The following is a 26,076-nucleotide window of genomic DNA, read 5'->3' as shown; positions in this document are numbered from 1 at the left end:
AGTTTCAAGGAATTTGGTTTAATGAAAGTATGCGCGCTCCCGCCAAAGCGCAGCATCAGCACCAGCACCACTATCTCACGCGCGCTCCCGCCTCTAGCGAGCGAGTCTATCGCCAACCTGGCCGAGAGAGTTAAAGTTGGCCGAAAGGACGGATAAACGATGCTGTACTGTCCGGTGACGAGGAGAGGATAACATTTGATTTGCTCATCTAAGAGAGACTCCATCTCCCGGAGAGGATGGATATCAAAATTCTTGCCCCAAGCCTTTTACTATTTCTCGCTTTTCAGCATTGCTCGTCACGTAAGTCAAACCGCAGATGCAAAATGCAGTGCAAATTCAGTGTTTCTTATTTGCTATGAACGTGACTGTTATTCTCTATCAGAAAAGGTGCATTAGTAAAACTATGACATAATGATTTTGATCTCAAAATTGCTATATTTGAAGCATGTAGCCTATTGTTTTAAATCCGCGCTAAATTGTAAAAATTTTTGCTAATCCATATTTAGATGAATAAATCCAGAGGGTTTCGGCTGAAAGTAAAGCACTGTTGTAGTCCTGAGTCCGGGCTCGCGACTTAGCCTGTGACTACGGGCTCTTTCTGCATTGCAGTGCTTCTGCGCGCTCACTTGAACAAGTTTCTGCATGGAAAGGTGCGCCTTGCGCAGGGGACACGCGCGAAGGACACACCGTCCTGCTGTTAAACAGAGACTCTTGAAAGCATGTATTCGCGGAATTAGCCGTGTCTTTAGTGTCTTACTGGGGGGAAAGTTGAGATTGTCGGTGCATTTGAAATGGCGTGGCTCGCATTGCGTGAAGTTGCTTGTGGGAGCAGCCCTATGCGGAGACAGAGGGCGGGCGCATTAACTCACCGAAATCCCAAATTCACATGACGACGTAGAACACTGCATGCGAAGCCTCACGTAAGGTTACCTTCAAGACAGCATTTAAATCCTCAAACCACAAAATATTTCCTAACACAAGCAGTAGGCTATTCTGTTCTATGATTTAATAAATCTCTACAAAATACCACAGTTAGGTGAGGTTAGTTTTTGGTGCAGCAAGAAAGCTTGTGATGTTTTAATGTGTATGTACTTAAAATTATTTGGATATTCATTCTATAATTAAGGGGGCATTTAATGTATATTGATGATAATTTTTTTTTTCAAGCAGTTTTATCTTATTTTGCATATGATCTCATATCAATAGCACTCTTTTTCAGTTTGCTTAAAATTACCCTGCTGTCCCTTAAATAACAGATCTCCTTGTTTACATATCAGCTCTTATTAAATTTTTTACAAATCATATTACATTTACTTATATTAATTAGTAACTGTTTTTCAATACAGTGTTTGCATAAAGAACAATAGTACATTGTATTTTGAAAGAATGAGTTTTTGTGAAATCCCAAAAGTGGGCTTTTGCTAGGCACCCACTTCACTACTTTGACAACAATGAGAGCTTCAGTGTGACGTATTGTGTAAAGAAGATAATCCAGGCAGCACTGAGCAGGGAAATGAGACCGAACAAACAGCGTATTTGGCATAAATCTTTGGAAGGGAGTGGAAACTGTCCAAACTGAAAACGGGTTCTATGTCAACACAGAAAAAAAGCCTTGAAAATTACATTTTTATTGAGATTGAAGATGCCATGTCTGTCTGTAGGCTGATTTTAGGCAGGGTGGTTGGTGAGATGATGATAGAGAGTAAATGTTTTGGATTTGAAACTAGGCTACAGATTAGATCCAGAATGGAGGAAGGTGAGATTCTTAATCGCAGTGAGGTTCTCTCCTGGTTAAATAAAGGCAAAAAACAAAAGGTGTAAAAGATGCAGGGGACAGGTTTGTCTGTATTTTTAGTCTGTGTCAAGTGGGTGTGTGCGCACTGTAGAGAAATGTGCTGCGGTGTCTTAGATTGACTCAGTATTTTGAAGTAATCTTTGAGCTTTTATTTCATTCAAAGACTGCCACCTACTGTGCTGCAAGTCCTGTTATGAATAATTCATACCAACCTGATCCCCCCTGGTTTCTATTCACCATGCTAAAAATGTAGCCATAGCCTCTACACCTATATGATAATTCAAATCTCAGCCAGCCCAAACAGATTGATCTGAACTAGCAATCTTAGTCTAGACCCATGTGTACTGCGGCCTCCTCCCAGTGATGAAAGATAGCTCATGTGATATGCACTTGATTCTCCTACAGCAAAGTGCTGCATCAGCCTGCAGAGACTGGGGGAGTGCCTGTAATTCAACACTTGTGTTACAGAGAGAGACAGAGCGAGAGAGAGAGAGAGAGAGCATTCAAGGAGCCGCTTCACATGTGTCACTGTTCTCTCTTATCTTTGAGCGGAGGGCAGCCAAGGTCTTTGGAGGAAAAGAGAAGGAACAACTGAGAGTGAAAAAAATAACATCACAAGGGAGTGAAATGGTACAGATTAAAATTTCAACAAGGTATTTTGCAACAATTAAAATCACCAATTTGTGAGCACAGATTTAGTGAGTGGAAGCAAGAGACAGATGACTTACAGGTTATCAAGACTTAAAGGGATAGTTCACCCAAAAATAAGAATTCTGTCATTAATTACTCACTTCATGTCGTTCCAAACATGTAAGACCTTGCTTCATCTTTGGAAAACAAAGTAAGATCTTTTTGATGAAAAATTGAGTTTTCTGACCCTCACAGCAACACAACTGAAATGTTCCCAGACCCAAACATAGCAAGGACATCGGTAAAATGGTCCATGTGACCTCAGAGGCTCAACTTCAATTTTGCAAAGAACAGAACTAAATACACAAGCAAATGAGGATAATTGACAAGGCACAAGTGAACAAAATGAGGAAACCGGACACGAGGAAAACCAGAAAATCAGACATTAGACATTGTTTTTATTGTATATATTATATATTCATTTATTTTATTATAGATTTAATAAATTGTGCAACTGAAAAAAAAGAAAGAAAAAAAACCCTTCATAGTTTTAAATAAATGTGTTATCTGGGAATTTGAAGTGCACTTCTTTTTGGAATGTTCAGTGTGAACACAAACTGGGACACACCTCTTAGCCAGATTGTAAAGCAGAATCGCTTGTGACCTTCACAGAGAACACAGTCCCAGAATGCAATGGGAGACGTTCACTGGGGGAAAAAAAGCAGGTGAACAAAACAAGGGTGGTTTATATTTTATAAAATACTGGAAATTATTTATTTTAAATAGCCCAGTGTTCATCCGATTTGTATGTATGCTGTGTTTTTATGATTAAATAATTGCACTGTGCAACATGCTAACATCACGCTACTGAAATCAATAGTGTGGCAAGCATGCTGTGCTATTTGCAAGGTGTGCACAGTTGCTGACTGAAAAGAGCATTCTGAATCCATCACTTATTAGCTTCCATAACAGTTAGGATGCTCCTATAGAAGGCTGCTGCTTATGTGAGCTATGGGAAGAGAGGTAGCTCACTAGTAGGTTTTGTATTTAAATAGCATGTCTATGTGCAAGTCTCTGCACATATCTCCATGACCCTGTCATTGCTTATTCCCAGTTTACCTCGCAGCTCTTCTGCACTGAGCGCTTTAATAACTGCAATGCTTCTCCTGCAGGGCAGGCACTCCTCTCTGCACTGCACAGCTACTAGTGGGGAAAGAATAGCACAGGGTGGAGACTGGAGATCATTGATCTCAGAGCTGGTGAAGAGGGACAGACAGTCTCTGCATCTCATATTTTACAAAGATAGATAGGGCTGGGACACATTCAGTCGATTAATTTATCTGCCTAATGTGAATCAGAATACTGCACTTGTACTGGTGCTTTTGGGACAGTATGAAAGTGAGGCTAATCTAAGACGAGAACCTTAAACGTGGATCTTGACATGGATTTTTAAGCTTATTCTTATAGCACTAAAAAGTGAAACTGACATGCCATACAGCCAATCAGAATTTGTGCTTTGCATTTAACCCACCCACATGCACACACACCTGGAGCAGTGGGCAGCCATTTATGCTGCAGCACCCAGAGAGCAGTTGGGGGTTTGGCACCTTGCTCAAGGGCACCTCAGTCATGGTATTGCCAGCCTGAGATTCAAACCCACAACCCTAGGGTTAGGAGTCAAACTCTCTAACCACTAAGCCACGACTTCCCCCTATATTATTGTATTGCATTGCATTATTATGATGATTACTTCGAAATGTGTTCAAATACTGATTATTGATATATAGATTCATACATTTATTTCAATATATCAATTTCCAAAAACTACAGATATCATAGAATCATACAATTCCACAGCATGAATAATTGTTTCCTTTGACTAGCTGTGTATCAAGGCCACATCCTGACCAAACCCCCCCAAACACACACACACACACACACACACACACACACACACACACACACACACACACACACACACACACCTTCTTTGAACAGCCAAGGTCATTGTCAGTCAGCATGTCTTTCACTAGCAAGTCAAATCTCAGGGAACAGATGTGCAGCTCTTCCAATGGATCAGCTGGAATAAAGGAATATTCACAGGATGTTTCCACCACAAGCCATTTCTTTCAGAAGTCTTTCATAATGGAGTTCATGGCTTGATGAATCCGGCAAGTCAAAAGCTGAAAGATGACAGAGCAGGGGACTGTGCATCACATGGGAATTGAAATAACTTGAGAATAAACTAGATGACTCATGCAGTATTCTGTTATGTTACTTGCTTTCTCTCTCCATTTCTCCATTTCTCGCTCTCTTTGTATCAAACTGTTTCTTTTCCTCCTCTGTTCCCTCACCGGCAGTTGCAGTGTTCAGAATACTAATAACCTCTGCTGTGTTAAGCAGTCTGACTCCAGCAGTCTCTTTGTGGTAGCTACAGTTAATACCTCACTGAGAAATACACACAATTATATAAGAACATTACATAATGGACTTCTGTTATTTTAGAAGCTAATTATTATCAAACAAATTAAGCTTGAGTCAATCTCAACTGTATTCTTAAGGGAAAAAAAGGATTGTAAGATTAGACGTGAAATTATTAACGTAATTTTGGAGGAGTACGCCCATATAATTTTCCAATTAATATCCAAGTATAAAAGATAGCCTCTTACCACTTCCGTTGTTTGTTCTTTCGGCATCCCTCCTCCTCCCCATCTCCTCCTTTTTTTCATATTTATCTTTCAGTCTATAAAGGGGCTATCGGAGCTCGAGATGAATAGTCTCCCTAAGCCGCCCATTGCAGACATCAAGCCAAATCATTTATGCTAAGATTATATGGGCACACAATGGTTGTATTTATTTATGAACCATTCTTCCCTTTAAATACATCCCCAATGGTGATTTTATAAGTGTCACATAATGGAAGAACACAGGAGGCCAATGCTGACATTTCGCTCCCTCCCGGAAGGTGCATCCTCGCACCGTAGGCAACAATATAGGGAGGCACAGGTGGGAGCTTGGGAGGAGGCTCAGGAGGAGGATAGACACCCAGGAGGGGGCCAGTAGACAGAGACCAGGGAGGAGACAGGAAGGACCTGGATCAGGAGGAGCACAGCTGGACCCAGGCCCCAGCCATGATGACCCACGGTGGAGCCGACGGAGGGAGGAGCCATGGATGAGGAATGGGCACCGACTCCAGGGGGTCAACCAATGCTGGCGGACCAGGTGTTGTAGGAGCCCATGATGGAGATGGAGGGCCAATGAGCCAGGGGGATGCCGAGGATCCGGGGGGCCAGGGTGGAGCTGAGGGCTCTTGTGACTGAGGCGGAGATCCAGAGATCTGCGGCAGAGCCATAATGACTGAGGAGCAAGGTGGAGCTAGCGAGAGGAAGGACCGATGAGCTGCAGCCAGAGGAGGTGATGGCAGGTTGACGCCCGACCAAGGCAGAGCCGGAGGGACGAGGGAGCCCAGTGGATCGACGGGTTATGGTGGAGATGAGGGAGCGGAGCCGAGGTGGAGCCGCTGGGTCTACAGGCTGAGGCGAAGTCCGGGCCTCGGAGGCTGGAGGTGGAGGTGAGGGATTCTCCAGCTATGGTGATGATAGAGGATGGTAGAACGGAGCTCACACCATATTGATGGTGGGCTGAAGGTGAGCAGAGGGGCTGCCAGATGACAGTGGTGGAGGAGGCAGGAGTGGATGGGTGGGTGGACATTCATGAGCCTCCGGGCTTTCAGGGCTGCCCTCCAGACTCAAAGCCCACTCCTGGCTGGACTTGGGGACTGAATCTCTCTCGTTGCTGGACTGGGAAACGGGACCCACTCTGGACTGGAATTGGGGACTGGAGACAACGGAGGGCTGGACAGAACCAGCAGAGACGAAGGAGAAAGGAGAGGGGGCAAATCGGCTTCCAGCTTATTTTTCCCAGTCAATAAGGTCCCCCTCAAAGTCTAGTCACCCCAGATGCACTATCACCTCACCCTCTGTTGCAGTGGGCAGAGCTCCACTCTGCGCTCTCACTGTCCAAGGCTTGCTCCCTCGAGGTGGGCACAGTCGCCCGCTCTCACACCTGGTCTGACAGGTTAAGTTCTACGTCCAGGGGGATCCTCTACTCAGTCGCTCAGCTTTGCACTGGCTTGTGGATCGGGGCAGGAAATGGCTCTCCATCAATGGTGGGCTCAGGCTGATGCTCCGCATCGCAGGGAGATGGAGGTAGGGCTTTGGGTGTACTGAACACACTGGGGCTTAAAAAAGACAGGATAATGATGGACAGACTGGTGCGGGGAATCAAATAATAATCAAACTAAACAAGGACAGGAAACAGACCAAATAAGGCAAAACAGGAACTGAAACACATGACAAAACAGGTCCAATCCTTACAATAAGACTGATAACATTTCAGGAAACATTTTTAGCAGGATGTTGTCATTTTTGCAGTGTTTAAATTATAAGTTTAAATTTTAATACTGTAAAGCTGCTTTGACATGTTCTGCATTGTAAAAAGTGCTGTATAAATAAGGGTGACATGACTTGACATTTACTATTCAAATGAACCCCATATAAATACTACTCTACTGTCTGTAAGCTGTTTGCTTGTGCTTTTCTGTAGAACCATATGAACTATGATGCTTCAATAAGATATGATCTCCTTATTTGTTGTTGTACTCTTTAACTTGTTGTTTATTTGGATAAAAAACATCTGATACACAAATAATTGTTAAAGAATACAGTATTTTGGGTGGAGGATACAGTTTGACTTATGTTGTTTGTAGACCAGTGCAATCATTTTGTTCATGAATTACAGGGCCTTTTTGTCTCTGTCCACATGTCTGTGTCTTTTCTCTTGGTTGTCTTTTCATCTTGTTAGCTTGTCAGCAATCTCTCTTCATGTCCTCCTCTCTTACTCCTGTTGGTTTGTGTGTCATCTGTTGTTAGATAGGTGAGGTAGATGGGCTGTGAGATGCGATGCCATTTGGGCTTATGGCTTTATTAAAGCTCTGTTGAGAGGGTGAGATTGAGGTGGGTTTATCTGACTCTGCCGTTTAGATTAGGCTGAAATGTTGCCAGACCTAATTGAAGCAGGGATTTGTGCATCAGAGGGACTGATGAAATGACATGGCAAGACTTGCTAAAAGGGCCTTATTAATGTTCTAACTGTCCACTAAGTAACACACATATTTTTGTATGTAACAATGCCTGTTTCACACATGATTCATTTGCAGTGCACATTTATGTGCACATATATGCAATGGATCCTCAGCTTCTTTATACCACAAATAATCTATTTATTTTCCATTATTCTGAAATTAAATCTTAATGTTGTTGAAGTTTTTTGCTTGAAGCTTTTTTTTTTCATAATATAAACAGTCATAAAAGGACGGTGAAGGAGGCGAGGATGCCAGGACTGGAAGTTAAGAGCAATAATACAATCTTTGATAGATGTATTTACAGTTATGCTGTAAAAATGTAAAATTCCATTCATTAATTCTTAGACAGATTTGTATTTTAAGTTGCTCAAGCACGTGGCAAAATATTTAAACATGGTACTTCTTTGTCTGAGCTTACAGTAATTTGCTCTCAGTCTCGAAGATGTATATGTATTGTTGTTTGTTTTGGCAGTTAATAGGGTTACATGGTAGATTATATGCCATTTTGAGTGCAATCCCGTGTCATTGTTGTTCATTAGGCCTAGTAATAATCTCAGCTAGAACAGCCAAAGCATTACATTATGTTGACCAATAAGCAGTTCCAGTCAATTTTTCACTTTTGAAATCACAGACACTCAGGTCTTATGAAAGAGTGGTTTTATTGCGCTTGTGGTGGTGCTATGAATTGGATAAACTGTATATCATCAACATATATGCAGCTAAAATATTTTTTTAATTTGAAAAATGGCAATTTATGTTGGAAATATTATACATAACAGAAATGAAAAGTATTTATTGCAGGTACTTTGTGTACATAACTTAGTTTCATTGTGTTCTTCCGTTAAAATCTTGTGTCAGAAGTAAAAAAAAAAAAAAAAAAACTCATTTTGCTTTTATGATAATGCTTTCATAATTCATTCATAATGCTTTTATGAAATGCTGTTCTTGTTAATTGTTTCCAGTAATTTTTCTTTTTCTTTCTCTTTATTCAGGGCCATGCTTAGATCCGCTGATCTCTCCGCTCTACGCGTCCTCTTTCCATGCTTCCTCCAGATATAACTTTTTTTACTCTGCACACTTTGCCAAACTGTATGGTAAGTGACTACACCATGAAAAGCATGGGTTGCGGAAATAAGTTTGAATAGATCTTATTGAGAATAATAAAGTGAAGTAATATTAACCTCCTCCTCTGATTTTTAGAATTAGCAGATACATTGTAAGCCACTACAACTACTAGCAGACTGCTGGATGGGTTGCCTTTTGAAACAAAATATCTTGCTTTTTGTGAATAAAAGCATTTGTAACTATATCTAACATAAAGGAGCTATGAATAAAAACGAAAATAATATAGTGTATGAGAGAAAGTAAATGTCACAAAATCACTTGAAACAGAGTTGAATGCTGCACTAAATGCTGACTTTTATTTTATTTTATTTGTTTAGTTTGACCTGTCATTAAATCTGTAAAATAAGATCTGCTGTAGACATACACATTTAAATGAGGGATTCTATAGGCATAACTTTAATTGGTTGGTGGAGAAAAATAACAATTTGAACGTTTTGCTTTATTTGAAGTGCCAAAAACACACAGGGGATTTGGGAAATTTCTGTTTATTGTTTAGAACTCAAAAATACAAAAATAATATAGATTATTTAGATTTTTTTCAATATCTATCAATTTATGAATGCCAAAAATAGGGACCAAGGCCCTACCAACTATAATGGTTCCTGCAGCCCATGACAAGAATGGCTCGAGAATGTTTTGTTTTAACCAAATTTCTCAAATGTTTGTGTGATGATGCATTTGTAAATAACTTTGGATAAAAGCATCTGCTAAATGAATGAATGTAAATGTGATGATGTAGGGAGCAGCGGCTGGTCTCCGTCCCCTCGGGACAGGCAGCCATGGATGCAGATTGACTTGGGGAGGAAGTATCGTATCATGGCCATTGCTACTCAGGGTACCTTCAACTCTTATGACTGGGTCACCAAATACATGCTGCTGTACGGGGACCGATTTGACGCATGGACTCCATATGTCATGAAAGGAGGCAACATGGTAAAAAATAATCTATGCTTTATGAGTGTTTGGAAAGAGAGTGTTTGTATGATTTGTGCTGATCAATGATCTTGATGTTTAGTTGTTCAGAGTCATGCATTTGTATCATTTTTGACTCAGAATTTAGAGTTTACTTACGTTTTTGATGAAGGATTAGTTGTAGGCGAGAGAAGCAGTTGTTTGTTAAATGGTGCGTAACATTTATAGAGCCTCTAATAGCAGATTTTTGTATCTCTCAGACGTTGCCTGGCAACTGGAATTACTACCAGGTGAAGAGGAACGTCTTTCATTATGCGTTCACTGCCAAACATCTGCGCATCTATCCCATGGGCTGGAATACTGAGAACGGAGGCAAGATCGGCCTTCGCGTAGAGTTCTATGGCTGTCCTTACGGTAAACTGCACACTGAGTTACTGGCAGCAGCTTATGTTTTATCAGCTGCCAGGAACTTCATCTTAACTTTATCTTCTTTAATCAGTGTTTTGGTATTGTTTTCTAGTAAATATATCCATGTGCTTTAGAAGTAAAATGGCATAAGATCATTTTCAGTCATTTTCCGACTGAAAGGGAACATACTATAACATTTTTACTTTAATGTTTTTTTAAGGATTTTTAAATATTAATACTGGAAATCATGAGTTTGTGTGTGTGTACATGCAGTGTGTCATTTAAATGTTAATATCTTTGCAATGCATAAAATAACTATATTTTTTCTGGATACAATATCAAGCACTCACACATACTGCCTGTTAAGCTTATGGATTAATTGAATATTCATTTGTAAATTCAACAACTACTGTATGAACATTGTCTTATACTCATTTATGCAAGCTCGAAGCAATTAGGGAGCAAGTGTACCCCTTGATGATCTGGGTTCCTGTCACTCAACTAGTAGAACTAGACAAACTGGCGTGCCAATTTTGTGTTTGGTTCTTAAGATGAAGAACATCTTCCAATACAGTTTTTGACAGTCTTCTTTATACTCTTTGACCCTAACAGACTCATATGTGATGCAGTTTGAGGGGGATGACATGGTGGCGTATTCATTCCCACGGGGTAGAATGAGGACACTTCAGGACCGCTACGCTTTAAACTTTAAGACCTTGGAGAAGGACGGTATTCTCCTGCACAGTGAAGGTCTGCAGGGAGACTCCATTACTCTGGAGCTAAAGACAGGACGCCTCTACTTACATATCAGTCTGGGTAATGATCACAAATCTATCTATCTGTCTATCGTTCTATCTGCAATCACAGGCCATGTATTTCTGCTCTTTTTCAGGGAGTAGCACTGTCCATAACACCAATGGGATGACCACAATGATGCTGGGAAACCTGCTGGACACTCAGCACTGGCACTATGTCACCATCAAGCGTTACGGACGAGAGGTTAATTTCACCCTGGACAGCCAGACAGAGACTGCTATCCTCAACGGAGAGTTCCAGCACCTTGATCTGGACAAACAGGTGTTATGTTGGATCAAACACATAGACTATTAATGCACACTTGACTAAATTACTCACATTTGTTCAGAAGATTTAAATGAAGAATCAATGTTCCCTGCATCCTGATCACTGCAATTATCCATTTCTCTTTAGATTTATGTTGGTGGCGTGATTGAGAAAGACGTGCCCCATCTACCTGGTAAGGTTAACTTCCGTGGCTGCATGGAAAACGTATTTATCAATGGAATCAATATCATCTCCAAGACACAGTATCAGGAGCCTGAAATTCGACTAGCTCCTAAAAAGGTATGCTAAGATTTCTTTAAATTCACACTACCAACAGCAAGAGCATAGTGTGGGTGAATTATTAAGAGATGAAGAATCACTTATTATTAGGGTATTATATGTCATTTCCATACCTAAAATAACTTTTACAGTCCCAGTATAAACCAAGCTAAAAGGCTTCCTAACAGTGCCCTTCCTTCACAAAACTTAACATCTGCCACAGTTTTATTATAGGTAGAATGCAAAATGTTTCAATACAAGCATTTGAGTCAAATGTAATTTATACAATATTTCAAACCTTTAACCCAGGGAAGAAAATCAACCTGCCGAAACAGATTAATATCAGTCCAAATCCATGGAAAAAATGCAGATCTGGCAACCCTGCATCCAACACGAGCTGCATCCAAAGTGATTTAAATACTCAGCTTATTGATATCGGCTACCTGATGTGTGAAAATTATATGCAATATTATAATGTCTGCATGAGCACACAGTAATGGTAAGAAATTCAGCGGGAGCGGGATTAAGAAAACAGCGTGCATGGCTCTAACACAAACTGTAGAAAGCAGAAGCTGAAAAAGAGCCGTATGGTCATCCTACATATTATGTCACATTTGGATGACAATTGTATTGCTTTTGAAAAATATTTGTCATATTAATTTGTACGTTTCCATCTTCCCTTCTGCCTTTCTTCAGAAAAAGATGCTTTATACCTGCCGGGATCTCCTCTGGAAGCCCATGACCTTTGCAGGTCCCAACAACTACCTGCAGCTCCCCGGCTTCTTTCGGAAGAACCGTCTGGCAGTGAAGTTTAAGTTTCGCTCATGGGACTACACAGGGTTACTGATGTTCACCAGGTTTGCAGATGAGTTGGGCTCTCTGGAGCTGGGCCTCAGTGAAGGACAAGTCAACGTCACTCTAATGCAGCCTGGAAACAAGAGATTACGCTTCGCTGCAGGTATGATTGAGGACTGTGTCCATAGTTTTCATTATGACACTTTGAACTCTGTTTCTATAAGAGAGGACTGAATGGAGCCCTTTAAGACCAAGAGTTTAGCAGAACCAACACCAGATATAATAGATACAGTACAGTAAATATTATCCTATTTTGCCTTGTCTCAGGGTACCGTCTCAATGACGGCTTCTGGCACACAGTAGACCTGACCGCCAAAGACAACTTATTAACGATCACCATAGATGAAGATGAAAGCTCACCACTAAAGATCACCAACCCCTTCATGGTTCGTACAGGAGATCGCTATTTCTTCGGGGGTAAGTAACAGAATCTAAGGAGGATTATTCTGTTATGATTCAATGCCACATGACTAAAACGGAGTCTGTAAAACCGCCTCAAAAATCACTGTGAAACAATGTTAGTGTTTGCAATAGTATGTACATTTCATGTTATACATAAATACGCACATGCCATAAATGCTACATTAATGTTTCTAATCTATACTAAATGTGAATGCATTCAGTGCCTTTCAGTTGCATAGCAGATAACTCGATTAATTTTCCATGTCTGATGTGTTGCAGGTTGTCCTAAGACCAATAACACGGCACGCTGTGTGACCAAGCTGTCTCGCTTCCATGGCTGCATGCAGCAGATCTTTATAGATGATGAGCCGGTGGATATAGATGTCATGCTGCAGAGGAAATGGGGCAGATATGCCGAAATCCTGCTGGGCACCTGCGGAATCACTGATAGGTGTGTGTTTGTGTGGTTGGGCTTTGCCAACACTGTCTTCGCAATTATAGAAGCATGTAAAATACAAAATGGCTTCTGTTGGAGAGAAGTACACTTGTAGGACATATCAGTAGCTCAGCTCTATAAAAAACAATATATATCAGTGGGAAGTCACCACCATGATCTGAAAACTAGCTTGCATGTGTGTGATATAAGTTTAGTGTTTATGTCTTACGTCAAAGTCTAATGCCTTGATCTGTAATAGGCAATCAGGATGAACATAATAAGAAAAATGTAAATGCAAAAAAAAAAAAAAAAACCCAGTACAAATAGCTAAACAGTCCTTAATCAATATCAATTTACTTTAGAAGCTATAAATGACTTATTTAGTCTAATCAACATGATCTGAAACCAGAAAACATCTGTCAGTGGGGTAGGACAATAATCTTGTTTTACCTTCAAATTATTACTTTTTTTCCATACAGACAGATTTTTTTCCTTATTTTAAACATAAACTCCCATTTATTTATCTATTTATTTATTAATATTTTCACAAGATTTTGTATCTTGATTTACATAATTGTAAGTATTCGTTCTGGATTGGATTACAAAATAAAAATACAAATACTTTTTTTTCCCCCAAAGTGTCAGTTATTGTCAAAAATATTAATAACAATAATCCAAACATATAATCATATAAATACTCATAAAACAGAAACAAAGCCTCACAAAGGAGAAAAACTAGATGGATTAATCACTGATAAATCTTAAGATGATTAAATGATAAAAATAACAACAGTATTTGGGTTTTGAGCTTAGAATATAACCCTCAGGTTGATTCATCTCATAATAGTGTCACCTGCAAATCATATTTTGTACAATAGGCAAAAACAGTATTGGCAAGAAAACATGACATGCCCAATGTAATATCTTGAGATGTGCATTATTAAAATGTCGACCTACTCTTGTTTTTTTTTTTTTTTTTCACAGATGCAGTCCAAACCCTTGTGAACATGAAGGCAGGTGTATTCAGTCCTGGAATGACTTCCTGTGTGTGTGTAACAACACTGGCTACAAGGGGGAAGTTTGTCATAACTGTGAGTGTCCATCATTGAGGAGATTCCTCTGTATTGACTTTTTGTTGGTAAAACATGAGAATCAAGCCTCTCTCTGTCATCTCAGCGGTCTACAGGGAGTCATGTGAGGCCTACAGACTGAATGGGAAGTACTGGTCAGGCAACTACACCATAGATCCAGATCTGAGCGGACCACTCAAGCCTTTCACCGTCTACTGCAATATGTGTATGTATAAAGTAAAACAGAAGCAATTTAGAATGATTTTTCACAACAAGCTGAGGTTTACCCTATAATATTTCCAGTGCAAAAATCATGGACTGTTATTGAGCACAACCGCATGAAAAGCACCAAAGTGAGCGGCTCCACCATGGATCGACCGTATATTGGGGACCTCCAGTATGTAAATGCATCGTGGGATGAAGTCACTGCCCTAGCAAACACATCTTTATACTGCGAACAGTGGATTGAGTTCTCCTGCTACAAGTCACGCCTCCTCAATACTCCACGTAAGTTAAAAAGTTTGAACAATGACAGCTGGAAATCAGTATCTGGAATATCATCAGTCATTTATAGTCAGTGATTGAAATGAATGGGATAATTCACCCAAAAATAAAAATTCTGTCATGATTTATTTACCCTCATGTTCCAAACCTGTATGAGGTTAATCACTGCTTCTCAAAATGTGACTTTCTGAAGACAATCTTAGCCACTCTAAGTATGTGATTAGACTCCTGCACTACGTTCCATACAGTCTATATGATATATTCAGTGTAAAGTTTTACTCATTATTCACTGAAATCCTTATTATTAACTCATTATGCGCTGAAATTCTTAATCTCTTGCAATCACCAGCATTCACAAGGCAATTAGCAATGACCAATTAATGAACAAATTATGTTTTCGAGCTGGATCTTTTCAATGAATCGGTTAATGCAGTACACAAAACTGCTCTGAATAAATTGTTCACAAATCAAACTGGTCTGGTTCTGGAGTTCAACTTACTGATTCAAAATCTAGTCATAGCAGTTGACAGCTCACTAGACGTATATAGTAAATAGAGTATTTGAGTTAGAATAACTTATGCCTTGAAAAGACAGGGAATAATGATAGATTTATGATGTTTCTTCTTGAAGTTTCTTCTTTAATTGCATATATATATATATATATATATTTGGTGCTTGAAATCCCCAATCCTAATTCACTTTCATTATATTGAAAAGAGTGAAAATGGTGTTCATCAACAACTTATTGCATTCCACAGTAGTAATGAATGTATTTAAATTTTGTGTTACAGTGTACTCTATATGCAGCCATCACTATGTATCTAAAATATAGCATAGTAAAATAAGAAGGAACTATAGCTGTGAATTTTAGATGGCTGTTAAAGAATTGATCTTAGCTAGGATCTTAAGGCAATCAGTGCAAAAACACTCGATGGTCTGACTCAGCTGAACTGCAAGGAGCTTGCACGTAATTAGTGTCACTGACCTTTTCAGCCTTTTTCTCTGCTGAGTAACTATAGGACTCGTATCAGTCAGCCTTTACCATTGAAATGAGTTTATGTAGTAGGGGCCAATTGTCATGGTTCCCTGCTTTGTGAGACTGGCTTGCCTACAGTAGGTATGCACTGAGTGTTTCTTTGGTTTTATTTATTGTTGTAAACAGGTGGACGGCCTTACACTTACTGGATTGGTCGGCATAATGAGAGTCATGAATACTGGGGGGGAGCTTTCCCTGAAAGTGGGAAATGTGGATGTGCTGTCAATCAGACTTGCACTGACTCCAAGTACTGGTGCAACTGTGACGCAGACTACCGCCAATGGTGAGAATGAATAAACAAATCAAAACTATTTTTTATTATCTAAGCATGCCTTTTATGATGTCTCTATGGTGGTTTTTAATATTATATTATATTATATTGAAGATAGAAAATAAATGGACCTCAGGGAACTTTTTTTTTTGGAAATAATTTCAAATAAATGCTGCTCTTTCTATTAAACAAATAATCCTGTGTCTCAGGATTATGGAAATGTGTCTCACCATATGGAAATGTGTCTCAGTTTCTTCAAAATTGAGAAGTGCAGTGCAGTAATAAGAAATGCTATCCAAATCAACATGTTAATATAAATGAAGACTGGAGTAATGAGGCTGAAAATTCAGCTTTGACATCACAGGCATAAATGCCATTTTAAAATATATTCAAATAAAAAACAGTTATTATAAATTGTAATAATATTTCACATTATTACCATATTTTAATCAAATAAATGCAGCCTTGGTGAGCCTAGGAGAATTCTTTCAAAAAACAAATAAATACATTTAATCAACCCCAAACTGTGTATAAATGCGGGCTAAATATTTACTTTTAAAGGCTGATTTCCATTCACCAGGCACTCAGATAAGGGCTACCTGTCGTTCCGAGACCACCTGCCTGTCAGGAGGATTGTCATAGGAGACACGAACCGCACCGGTTCAGAGGCGCGCTACAGTGTTGGGGCACTGTACTGCCATGGAGACAGTGAGTAATGAATGTTACAAAGATGAAATGGATGAAAGTCTGTCTATATAATAAGAAGATTCTTTCTGACGTGTGAGTAAAGGGAAATGTACAATCATTTGATTTATTACAAAATAAACACAAAGCTTTAAATGAGCCTATAGGGGTTTATTTTGATGGTTGACTGAACATATAATTACCAAATAAATAAATTAATTAACATAAAATGTTGATTTGAGTAATTCTACTGTATATTTGCACTGATTTGCTGTTGGGAAATCCTTTTCTTAGGGAGTATCTGGCACACTATAGCGTTCACCAAGCCCACCTATTTGACATTCCCCACCTTCAAGCCCGGGACCAGTGCTGACATCACGTTCCACTTCAGGACCTACCGAACTAACGGAGTGTTTGTGGAAAGCTCAGATGACCACCTGCGTAATTTCTTACGAGTTGAACTCAATTGTGAGTGTTGTTTCCATGGCTGAGGGACTGTAAATCCCATTGAAAAGCCTAAAAATATATGCTGTATATGAACTGATTCTGATGTCTCCTTTAGCAGTTTCTGCTTAAATTTTCACAGCTACAACTGAGGTGATTTTCATTTTCATGGTGGGTGATGGGATTAGAAACGTGACCCTGCGCTCTCCTAAACCTCTCAATGATAATGAATGGCACTATGTGGAAGCTGAAATCAATGTGAAATTGGCACGTCTCAAGGTTGATTTCCTGCCTCCGGCCATTCACAAGTTTCCGGGCCAAACCTACATCACTATGAAGTTCACTCAACCCCTGATCGTAGGTAAGAATCATAGAGCTGGAGTTTCTAGCAGAGTTCATATGAAAACATTGCTTTAAGCAGTTGATACCATGCACTGTATTCAGGGGCAGCCAATCACACCTTAAGGCCTTTTCTGGGTTGTCTGCGTGGGCTGAGGATGAACGGGGTGCCTGTGGATTTGGAGGGTAAGGTTGACGAGAGGGCTGGCATACGTAGGAACTGCACCGGAGCATGTCTGAATGCCTCCATACCGTGTCGAAATGGAGGCCAGTGCATTGATGGCTACGCTTCATACGCCTGTGACTGCAATAACACAGCCTTCGACGGCTATTACTGTCATTTAGGTGAGTTAACACACATTTGCATATGCTCTCTCACACTTATGATGGCACAAATTGACATGGCACAAAACAGACTACAGCCGTTTCATAATAAACATATGCAAATTTTAAATGATATCTTTTCATCCTTATCTGGAAAAAAAATACTAATTATTACAAATTTCACGAAACCGTGATTAGGAGATTTAAAGGATCAAACTGATTCAAGTGAAGGATCGAAAATTTGAGGAAACTGGTCCCTCTGAGAATCTGTTAAAGAGAGATTCACTGGCTGAAAAAGAGAGAGTGACAGACTTTAGCTTTTGGGTCCACTTTCCATTTTAAGCATCTAAATCCAGACTAACAGTGACGGATTTGTCTGTTCCGTGAATTAAACTGCATTGTTTTGATAATCTGTGGGAATATTCAAGATCTTTGTCTTTGAGCGGATTTAATTTTTTTCAGTAAATCTTAATACACTCGCCTACAGGATTCATAATGTGCTCATCAGGCATAATAACAAATTATTAACTTCTTGTACTAAAATATTATACAAACTGTTACAAGTCTATTCTTTTCAAGTCTAAAGAAATGTTATTATGACAAACTTTTTCTATCATGTCCATTTTTATTAACCTAAAAGCAAGTAACATCATCACGTGTGAGGATTGGCCGTGAGACATGACCTGACATAAACAGCACTGTGATCTCTGCTTCTGTCACATCCTTTTAGATATTGGGGCATTCTTCGACGTGGGAGCGTGGTTGCGGTATGACATCCGCAAAGAGCCGATTTCCTTTGATGCATGGTGGGCAAACTTTTGGATAGAGCCTCACTGGCACAACTTCACCCTCGGCTACAACACAACAACTGACGACATAGAGTTCAGCTTCAGCACTCTACAGGCCCCAGCTGTGCTGCTGTATATCAGCTCCTTCAGCAATGATTACATCGCCGTCCTACTTAAGAAAGATGGTAAACACACACACATAACACATCACACCGAAGCATACGAAACATTAGCTTTAGCACTGATCTCACCACCATTGCAGGGACTCTTTCGCTGAGATATCGGCTTGGGATAATAAGCTACAAATTTAAGCTGACTGACAGAAACATGGCCGACGGCTTCCCTCATTTCGTCAACATCACCCGACACAACTACACCATATGGACACAGGTAGGATCTCAAACTAGATCAAACTACATCTAGAGTTATAAGCATAGCAAAAGTGCACTGTTTGTATGTGTATTTGCACCTGGATCTAGGTGGATTACATGGATCCATGGATTGAGAAGTTAATACCGGGAGAGATTCCCAGATTTGATTCACCGAAGTCTATATTCTTGGGTCGAGTCATGGGTAAGATGAGCATATTGATCTTAACTTGTTGCCTGGGGATGAAAAGTTGCCATTAATAGGCTGATCTGATTTCTTTTCTTTTTCGTAGAGGTGGGAGGTGTCGACTACGAAATTCAGAGGCACAACAGTCCAGGTTTTATGGGCTGTATATCAGGGGTCCGATATAATATTTTTGCTCCACTGAAGGCTTACTTCCGACCTAATGTAACCAATCCACCGGTGACGACTCAAGGCTATGTGGTGGAGTCTAACTGTGGGGCGTTTCCCCCTGTTTTAGGATATGTCCCTTGGGAAGATGACCCCTGGTTCACTGGCCTGTGTAAGATTACATATCCAGACATTCGCATGATTGCCTTCTAACATACACTACCATTCAAATGTTGTTTTTATTTATTTTTTTGTTGTTGTTTTTTGGAAAGAAATTAATACTTTTATTCAGAAAGGATACATCAAATTGATTTAAAAAAAAAGTGACAGTAAAGACATTTATAATGTTGCTAAGGAATTCTATTTCAAATAAATGCTGCTCTTTTTAGCTTTCTATTCAGCAAATAATCCTTTTCAATTATGATAATAACACGTTTTTTGAGAAGCAAGCAATTATATTACAGTTGAATGATTTTGTAAAATCACATGACACTGAAGAATGGAATAATGGCAGCTGATAATTATATTTCACAGTATTACTGTTTTATGCAGCTAGATGCAAGACTAAATGCAAGACTTCTTTCAGAAACATTACAAATTTGACCTCGAAACATTTGATTAGTAGTGAAAGTAAATAAGTGCAGGGTGAAGTAAAGTAGATATGGTCTAATGTATTTACTTTTAAGCAAGTTATTAGTGTATGTACAGTACTACTACTACTGTTAGTGTATGGATTCGTTTTAAAAAATAATTTTTTTACTAGTATAGTATATGATTATTGTACATTACACTGTGATTAAAAGTTGGTTTTAACCCTCAGTGTTTTTTTTTCCTTTTTAGTCTTTTATTACATTCATGATGATGTTACTCCTCCTTGGATGACACGTAAGTTTACAGTCACACTCATTATTATCTTGTTTTAAAGCATATATAGCGCTATTTTTTTTATTCCTGTCAGATTTCCACCATCCTCCTAATAAAAGTGGCAAAAATCCCTCAAAACAATTTTTAAATATATTTACTAATCTATTCTGTTCTTCTTGCTTTTCTTTAATTCCTATTCAGCATTTCAGCCAGCACTGCGAATCATGCTGATCTTCTGTTTGTGATGCTAAAACCTTTTTAAAATCCTCTTAATTTGCAGAAGACAGGATTAGGGAACATTCATGGGAATATAAGCTTCTGCATAAAGACGATCTTCTGCAACTGACAGAAATTTGGTATAATCAGTGATAAAATGTCATATAAGGATAATATTCTGTATGTGGAATAAATCAAGGTGTAATAAGCATCAGATCTTTACAAATGACCATATTTCAAAATATGTCACTGTTACATTAACCTGTTAATTTTATTTGTTGTAAATGTTTTAAAGAACTTTTATTATAATACTAATGAGATCATTTCAAAATGTAAATACTCATCAATACAATACAACAAGACCATTTTTTAACTGAACTGAAATCAACTGAACACTAACATTTTCCTAAAGAAATTTATCAGAATCCTTGCTCATCATTTGCAATTATTCATCATTGCTTCACTCAAATCCTCTTTTTTTCTAGCTGTCTGATTGTCATCTCTTTTCTAGGACAAACAAGACTTGTTTCTCCTACACACACACACACACACACACACACACACACACACACTTAATCCTCCTTACAAGTGGAAGCAGCTCTCACAGCAAAACAGAAAATCTACAAGATGTCAAGATGTTAAAAGAACAATTCTGTCATCATTTGCTGACTCTCATGTTGTTCCAAACCTGTATACTGTTATTTTGTGGAACACACACACAGAAAAAAAAATAATTTTGAAGAATCTTTATGCTGCTCTTTTCCATAATAACAATAGTGACCACCTCAAATGTTGGTACATTTTGGATGTTTGGAAATCATAAAATAATCCATATCAGTTTGGTTGCATGAAAACTCTCCATTTGTGTTTCAAAGAGAAAAATATGACAGTAAAACAGGTTTGGAACAGTAAATGATGCCCAAAATGTTAATTTTGGAGTGAACTAACCCTTTAAAGCTTATGAGTACATTTGCGCTGACCGTCAGCAGTCTCTCCTTTCAATTCTGCAACATGATACAAATTATGTTTAAGCCATCATTTGCAGACGGCTCAACTAGAGCAGCGTAAGAGTATTAAGCTTAATGCAAACAACTGCTCTCTCTGTCTCTGTGTCATTTCTCCACAGTAATCGTGACAGTGTCTCTGATGCTGCTCTTCCTGATCCTGTACGGCCTCTACATTTACCTGTACAGGTATAAAGGCAGTTACCACACTAATGAACCCAAGCAGCTGGAGTCCCCCAGCTCCGCTCGACCCCTCACTGACACTCTGCGAAAGGATAGGAAGAACCTACCGGAAATACAGGAGGAAAGTCCCAATGAATAACACAGACTGAGAAAAAGAGAGGAGTGCTGGTGATTATGAGGGAGGTAAATGGTGAAGACTGAGGAATGAGTTGCTAATGTGATTTTTTTTTTTTTTTTTTTTTATGTATCTTTTGCCTTTATGGTAATGTAACTATATTTATTATTCTGTCCCATTGTTTTTACAGTGTAATCTGATATTTGGTGCTTGTGGCAGGGTTCAAAATAAGCAGGCTAGAGACAATTTACCATCTGATCAATGAGCACTAGCAGTGCAGGCCGACTGAAGTGCCTCAGCAACATTACAAGAAACTTTGAAAGATCGATCCAGGGTTCCCACGGTCATAGAGATATCAGGAAACATCAGGGTATTTAACAATTTTGATTTCCGGGCCTAGAAAACAGTATTGGGAATGATTACAATCGTGGAAAAGTCTTGGAAATGCGTGTTGTAAATATATATTTATATAGTTATGACCATCACGATGATATTTAATTGATTAGAAATAAGATTTTTGTGTGCAATCTCAATAGAACTGTTTTTACAAAATCATTATAATAATAATAATAATACAATAATAATAAATTTTATTTATAATGTGCTTTTCTCACACCCAAAGCGCTAAAACAATGTAAAAAAAGAAATGAACATGAATATTCAATGACACAATATAAAACAGCAAAATAAATCAAATCAAACCTATAATTTAAAATTTTTTTAAATATCATAAACAAATGATTAAACTTTATTCATGTTCATTTCTGTAGTCTGTAATAACAATCTTAGTAGTTATGACCATCTCAAAAATATTTTATTGGTTACAAATTCACTTTTTGTGAATGCAATCTCAATAATAAAATTTTTAAAAAAAAAAAATGTAAATCCCAATTGGCTGGAAAACCAGAAAAATGAAAACTGATAAAAAAAAATTGAAAGGAAGACATTCCTGTAGACAGAATATTTTTTGTTTAAGTTATGCCCAGAAAAGAAGTAGCATACTGTAATAAAAATCTGTTTTATAAAAAAAGAAAAAAAAGAAAAAGAAATTGACAATGAATTGGTGTAAGGGTGTGGGAACCCTGTGTATACTAAGTGAAAGTTTTGGCTCATTCTTGTGTACTAGCAGAAGTAATGTGTTTGATAGCCATGTTGTTGTGTTCATGAGAGAATCTGCACAAAATGCACAACAACAACCTTCAGAGTACAGTGCTTGGAAAATGTAGATATGTTCACACATATCTGTTTTAACATCACTGAATCTTCATTATTAATGTTTGGAGGAATTAGCTCACACATAGCTAATGGTATATAACTATATATATATATATATATATATATATATATACATATTTGTGTGTTTTACTACTGTCTAAATTTGGTTGCAGCGCTTATAAGAGATGAAGAGTCAATGCTTTGAATGGCTTCAGCTTCTTTAGAGCACAATGACATTAATGTGCTGAACAATAACGTGTCTGGGGATATCAGAAATCAAAAACTGCAGAAAGGTGTTTTTGTGATGGTAGCCATATCACATCTTGCTTTGTGTGGTATAAGATTCATAAAGATTAGGAGACTTTTATAAAAACCACACAGTAGGCCTCACGAAACAAGCTGAATGAATTTCAGCTCCATGAAAGATAAACATAGAAGTGTTTCTTGACTAAAGCCCAGTGAGTGCTGTAATGAACAGGGTGTGTTGTACTGTATGTCACTACATGTTCCTCTCACTGCTTCTACAGCAACACACACCAGCCTTTTCAAGCCCTTCTCTAGACTCTTTGACTCTGAAATAAAGTTTCAGTTTATATTTTACAAACCTAACAGTGCATGAATGAGGGCAGGTAAAAACTGCATTGTGTCTGATTCTAATGATGCCACAGATCAGCGATTGGAGTTGAAGCTGTTTTTCCTGTGGGCCGAAGAAAAACGAAATCGTTTCTTATAATAGAGTATAATGATGTCATACTTCTGTTCAGTCCACATCATATTCATGTCACATGATTGATGATAAAGCATTTTAGACCAGTGATTCCCAAAAAGGATGTCCGATATATATACGTTTATAAAAACTAATTGAATATAATATCTTTTTTTTTTCAGTTCATTTAAAAAAAGTAAAAATAATTTTGTAATGTATGCAAGTTTTATATTTTTTTGGTGTTTTCCGACCATAATTCAGGGTTTTCTTTAAAAATGACATCATGAATTAATTTCTAAGTGATGATCGGGTAATTTTGCCTTATTGATGGGTCTATTGGCCTATATAAGAAAAAAACTTTTTTGGACAGTCTGCACTGTTTCTAGTGATGAGCTTGTGTGGGCTGAATGTGTTCACTTGTAGCTGTGGAGCCTATAATCAATACATTGATCAGGAAAAGGTGAACGAACTGTGTTAGCTTTGGATCAACAATAACTGAGTGATAGAAATACTAAAACGGCATCTTTAGAGTATTAGAGGATGTGTTATGGTGGTTTGTTACAGGTGGATTTTGGACAGAAATAATCATAAATCAGCTGATATTTTTACATGAAGTCACATATGAAAGCTTTCTTAGCAAGTAACACTGAACAGTTCAGCACAAGTCTGATTATCGAGGTCAAGAGGCTTTCACACACCACAGACGGTCTGTGGATGAAAGACTCCCGTGTATAAAGTCGTGGTTTTTATCAATTCATTTGTGTGTTTTCTTTAGGACACCATTATTTCTGCTGCTGCTGCTTCTTAGCTGTTTTGATGGTGGTCTTAGCAAAAGCTTAGAGCACTTCCATCAGCTTTCCAGATGTAAAATGAGCTATTGCAACAAAAGAGCAAATATGTATTATCTTTAGAAGCTATGCATTTTGCATGACTACTGCACTTTTCATCGAAATGCAATAAGAAAAAGAAGAATCCGCTGCTTCCAGAACCAGGCACATGTTCTTTAGTCTGTTTCTTTAACAGAGCCATAAGAGCTTTTATCAAAGAGATCACATAATATTCACCCACAGAATATGCTGTTTATGTATATGTATAAATAAAGTGTACTTCTCTTTTTATCATTCTAATTTGTATAAAAAAGGCAGGCATGTGAGAGTATTTTGAATATGAGTACTGAATGAATTAAGTCCAGCTTTAACTTCATGACCTCTGCCAGGTTTTGTGTCATTTTCATCCTCTTTTTTAAAATGTGTCCCTCATTCTTTCACTTCTTCTCTTCTGTCGTCCTCTAAACCAGTGGAATATGGACTTTCACTTCATTTTTACTTTGAAGAGTGTCTTGAATGAAGAATGGAATGCTACTGTAAAGAAATATTAAATTTAACAGGGACAAACACCTCTCAGAGTCTCTTCCTACTTTACTTTTTTTTTTAAAACTACGCAGTCAGTATAAATGATTGAACACCAAAGTCTGGTGATGCTCAGACAAAAGTAGATGTAAACCCCCGTCTGCTCCAGATGAATGTTAATGTGAAATGAGAAGTGAGTGGACAGTGTAAATGACTGGCATACTAGCTTGTGTCATGTATGTTGTATTAATGAGGTATTGTGTGACATCTGTGTTAATACTGCAGCTAATAAGAGAGTTACCTCACTGACATACATTTAACTGAATGTCTGAAGAAAACAGCATCACTGATCGATACATGAGATCCATTTGTTTCATTGGGAGAAATGTATTATTAATAACCGACCTTCACCTCTGTTTTGTAGGGAATTGTCTTTTTTTTCACTTTACAGTTAATGCATTTTTTCTTTTTCATGTACATACTGTATAAACCCACTAATTCACTGTGAAGTAATTTCTTCATCTTTTCCAAATGCACTACATAAATACTATATTAAGTCCTGTTCGAACAAATCTGAAATCTTGTAGGCCATTTATCTCGTGGAAAAAGAATTCCACTCTGACTGTCATGTTGGTGACAATAGTAGCTGTATGTCTCTTTTCTGCAAACAGCCAACTTAGTTAACAGTGACTATTTCATGAACCTAACCCACTGTTTCTCAGGCAATTTATCCATAGTGCAAATATATATATATATATATATATTCTTTTTTAAAGTAGCATCTATCACAATTTGCACTGTAAACAATATGCTATTTGTTGATATTGGTACTTGGTGCAAACATACCATTTAAGTAAAATACCCTTTAGAGGTATGGGGTCAATAAGATGTTTTGCAAGGTTGCATTAATTTGATCAAAAGTGATATATATATATATATATCTCACACACACACACACACACAAACACACACTGTAGGTAATAACATGTAAGGTGCTAATATTTGTCTTTAAGGTATAGATATCCGTTATTTAGGGTAAATAAGGTAAAAAGATGTACATTTTAGCTTTTGCCACAGTGACAGCTTTGTACCTTTTTTCTAAGAGTATATTTCACTGTATTTACTGACATTTTGGTCAAATAAATGCAGCCTTGGTGAGACTTACTTCCAAAACCTGAAAAATTATACACCCCAAAC

At 38.2% G+C, this 26,076-nt stretch overlaps 1 protein-coding gene across 1 annotated transcript; it reads left to right on the top strand.

Moving 5' to 3' along the window:
* Positions 1-25,388, top strand: cntnap1 (contactin associated protein 1). Its single transcript, XM_059557507.1, has 24 exons — positions 1-300; positions 8,561-8,662; positions 9,433-9,626; positions 9,866-10,019; positions 10,626-10,829; positions 10,906-11,090; positions 11,223-11,375; positions 12,051-12,312; positions 12,477-12,626; positions 12,891-13,062; positions 14,032-14,138; positions 14,224-14,343; positions 14,421-14,624; positions 15,784-15,940; positions 16,509-16,636; positions 16,907-17,080; positions 17,199-17,417; positions 17,501-17,740; positions 18,450-18,692; positions 18,770-18,897; positions 18,987-19,080; positions 19,169-19,399; positions 20,068-20,112; positions 21,434-25,388. Exons 1-24 carry the CDS (start codon positions 237-239, stop codon positions 21,631-21,633), a joined length of 3,930 nt encoding a protein of 1,309 aa, XP_059413490.1. The 5' UTR covers positions 1-236; the 3' UTR covers positions 21,634-25,388.
* Positions 25,389-26,076: the final 688 nt, after the last annotated feature.

Source organism: Carassius carassius, chromosome 1 (genome assembly GCF_963082965.1).
Source record: "Carassius carassius chromosome 1, fCarCar2.1, whole genome shotgun sequence".
Lineage (NCBI taxonomy): Eukaryota > Metazoa > Chordata > Actinopteri > Cypriniformes > Cyprinidae > Carassius > Carassius carassius.
The sequence above is the reverse complement of the archived record's forward strand: the minus strand, read 5'-3'. Positions and strand labels throughout refer to the sequence as shown.

Bases quoted from the DNA above. Each gene is read 5' to 3' on its own strand.
- cntnap1 (XM_059557507.1), top strand. From the start codon at position 237: ATGGATATCAAAATTCTTGCCCCAAGCCTTTTACTATTTCTCGCTTTT. The intron at 11,376-12,050 runs GTATGCTAAGAT...GCCTTTCTTCAG, and splicing joins TTCGACTAGCTCCTAAAAAG to AAAAAGATGCTTTATACCTG. The intron at 19,081-19,168 runs GTAAGATGAGCA...TCTTTTTCGTAG, and splicing joins ATTCTTGGGTCGAGTCATGG to AGGTGGGAGGTGTCGACTAC.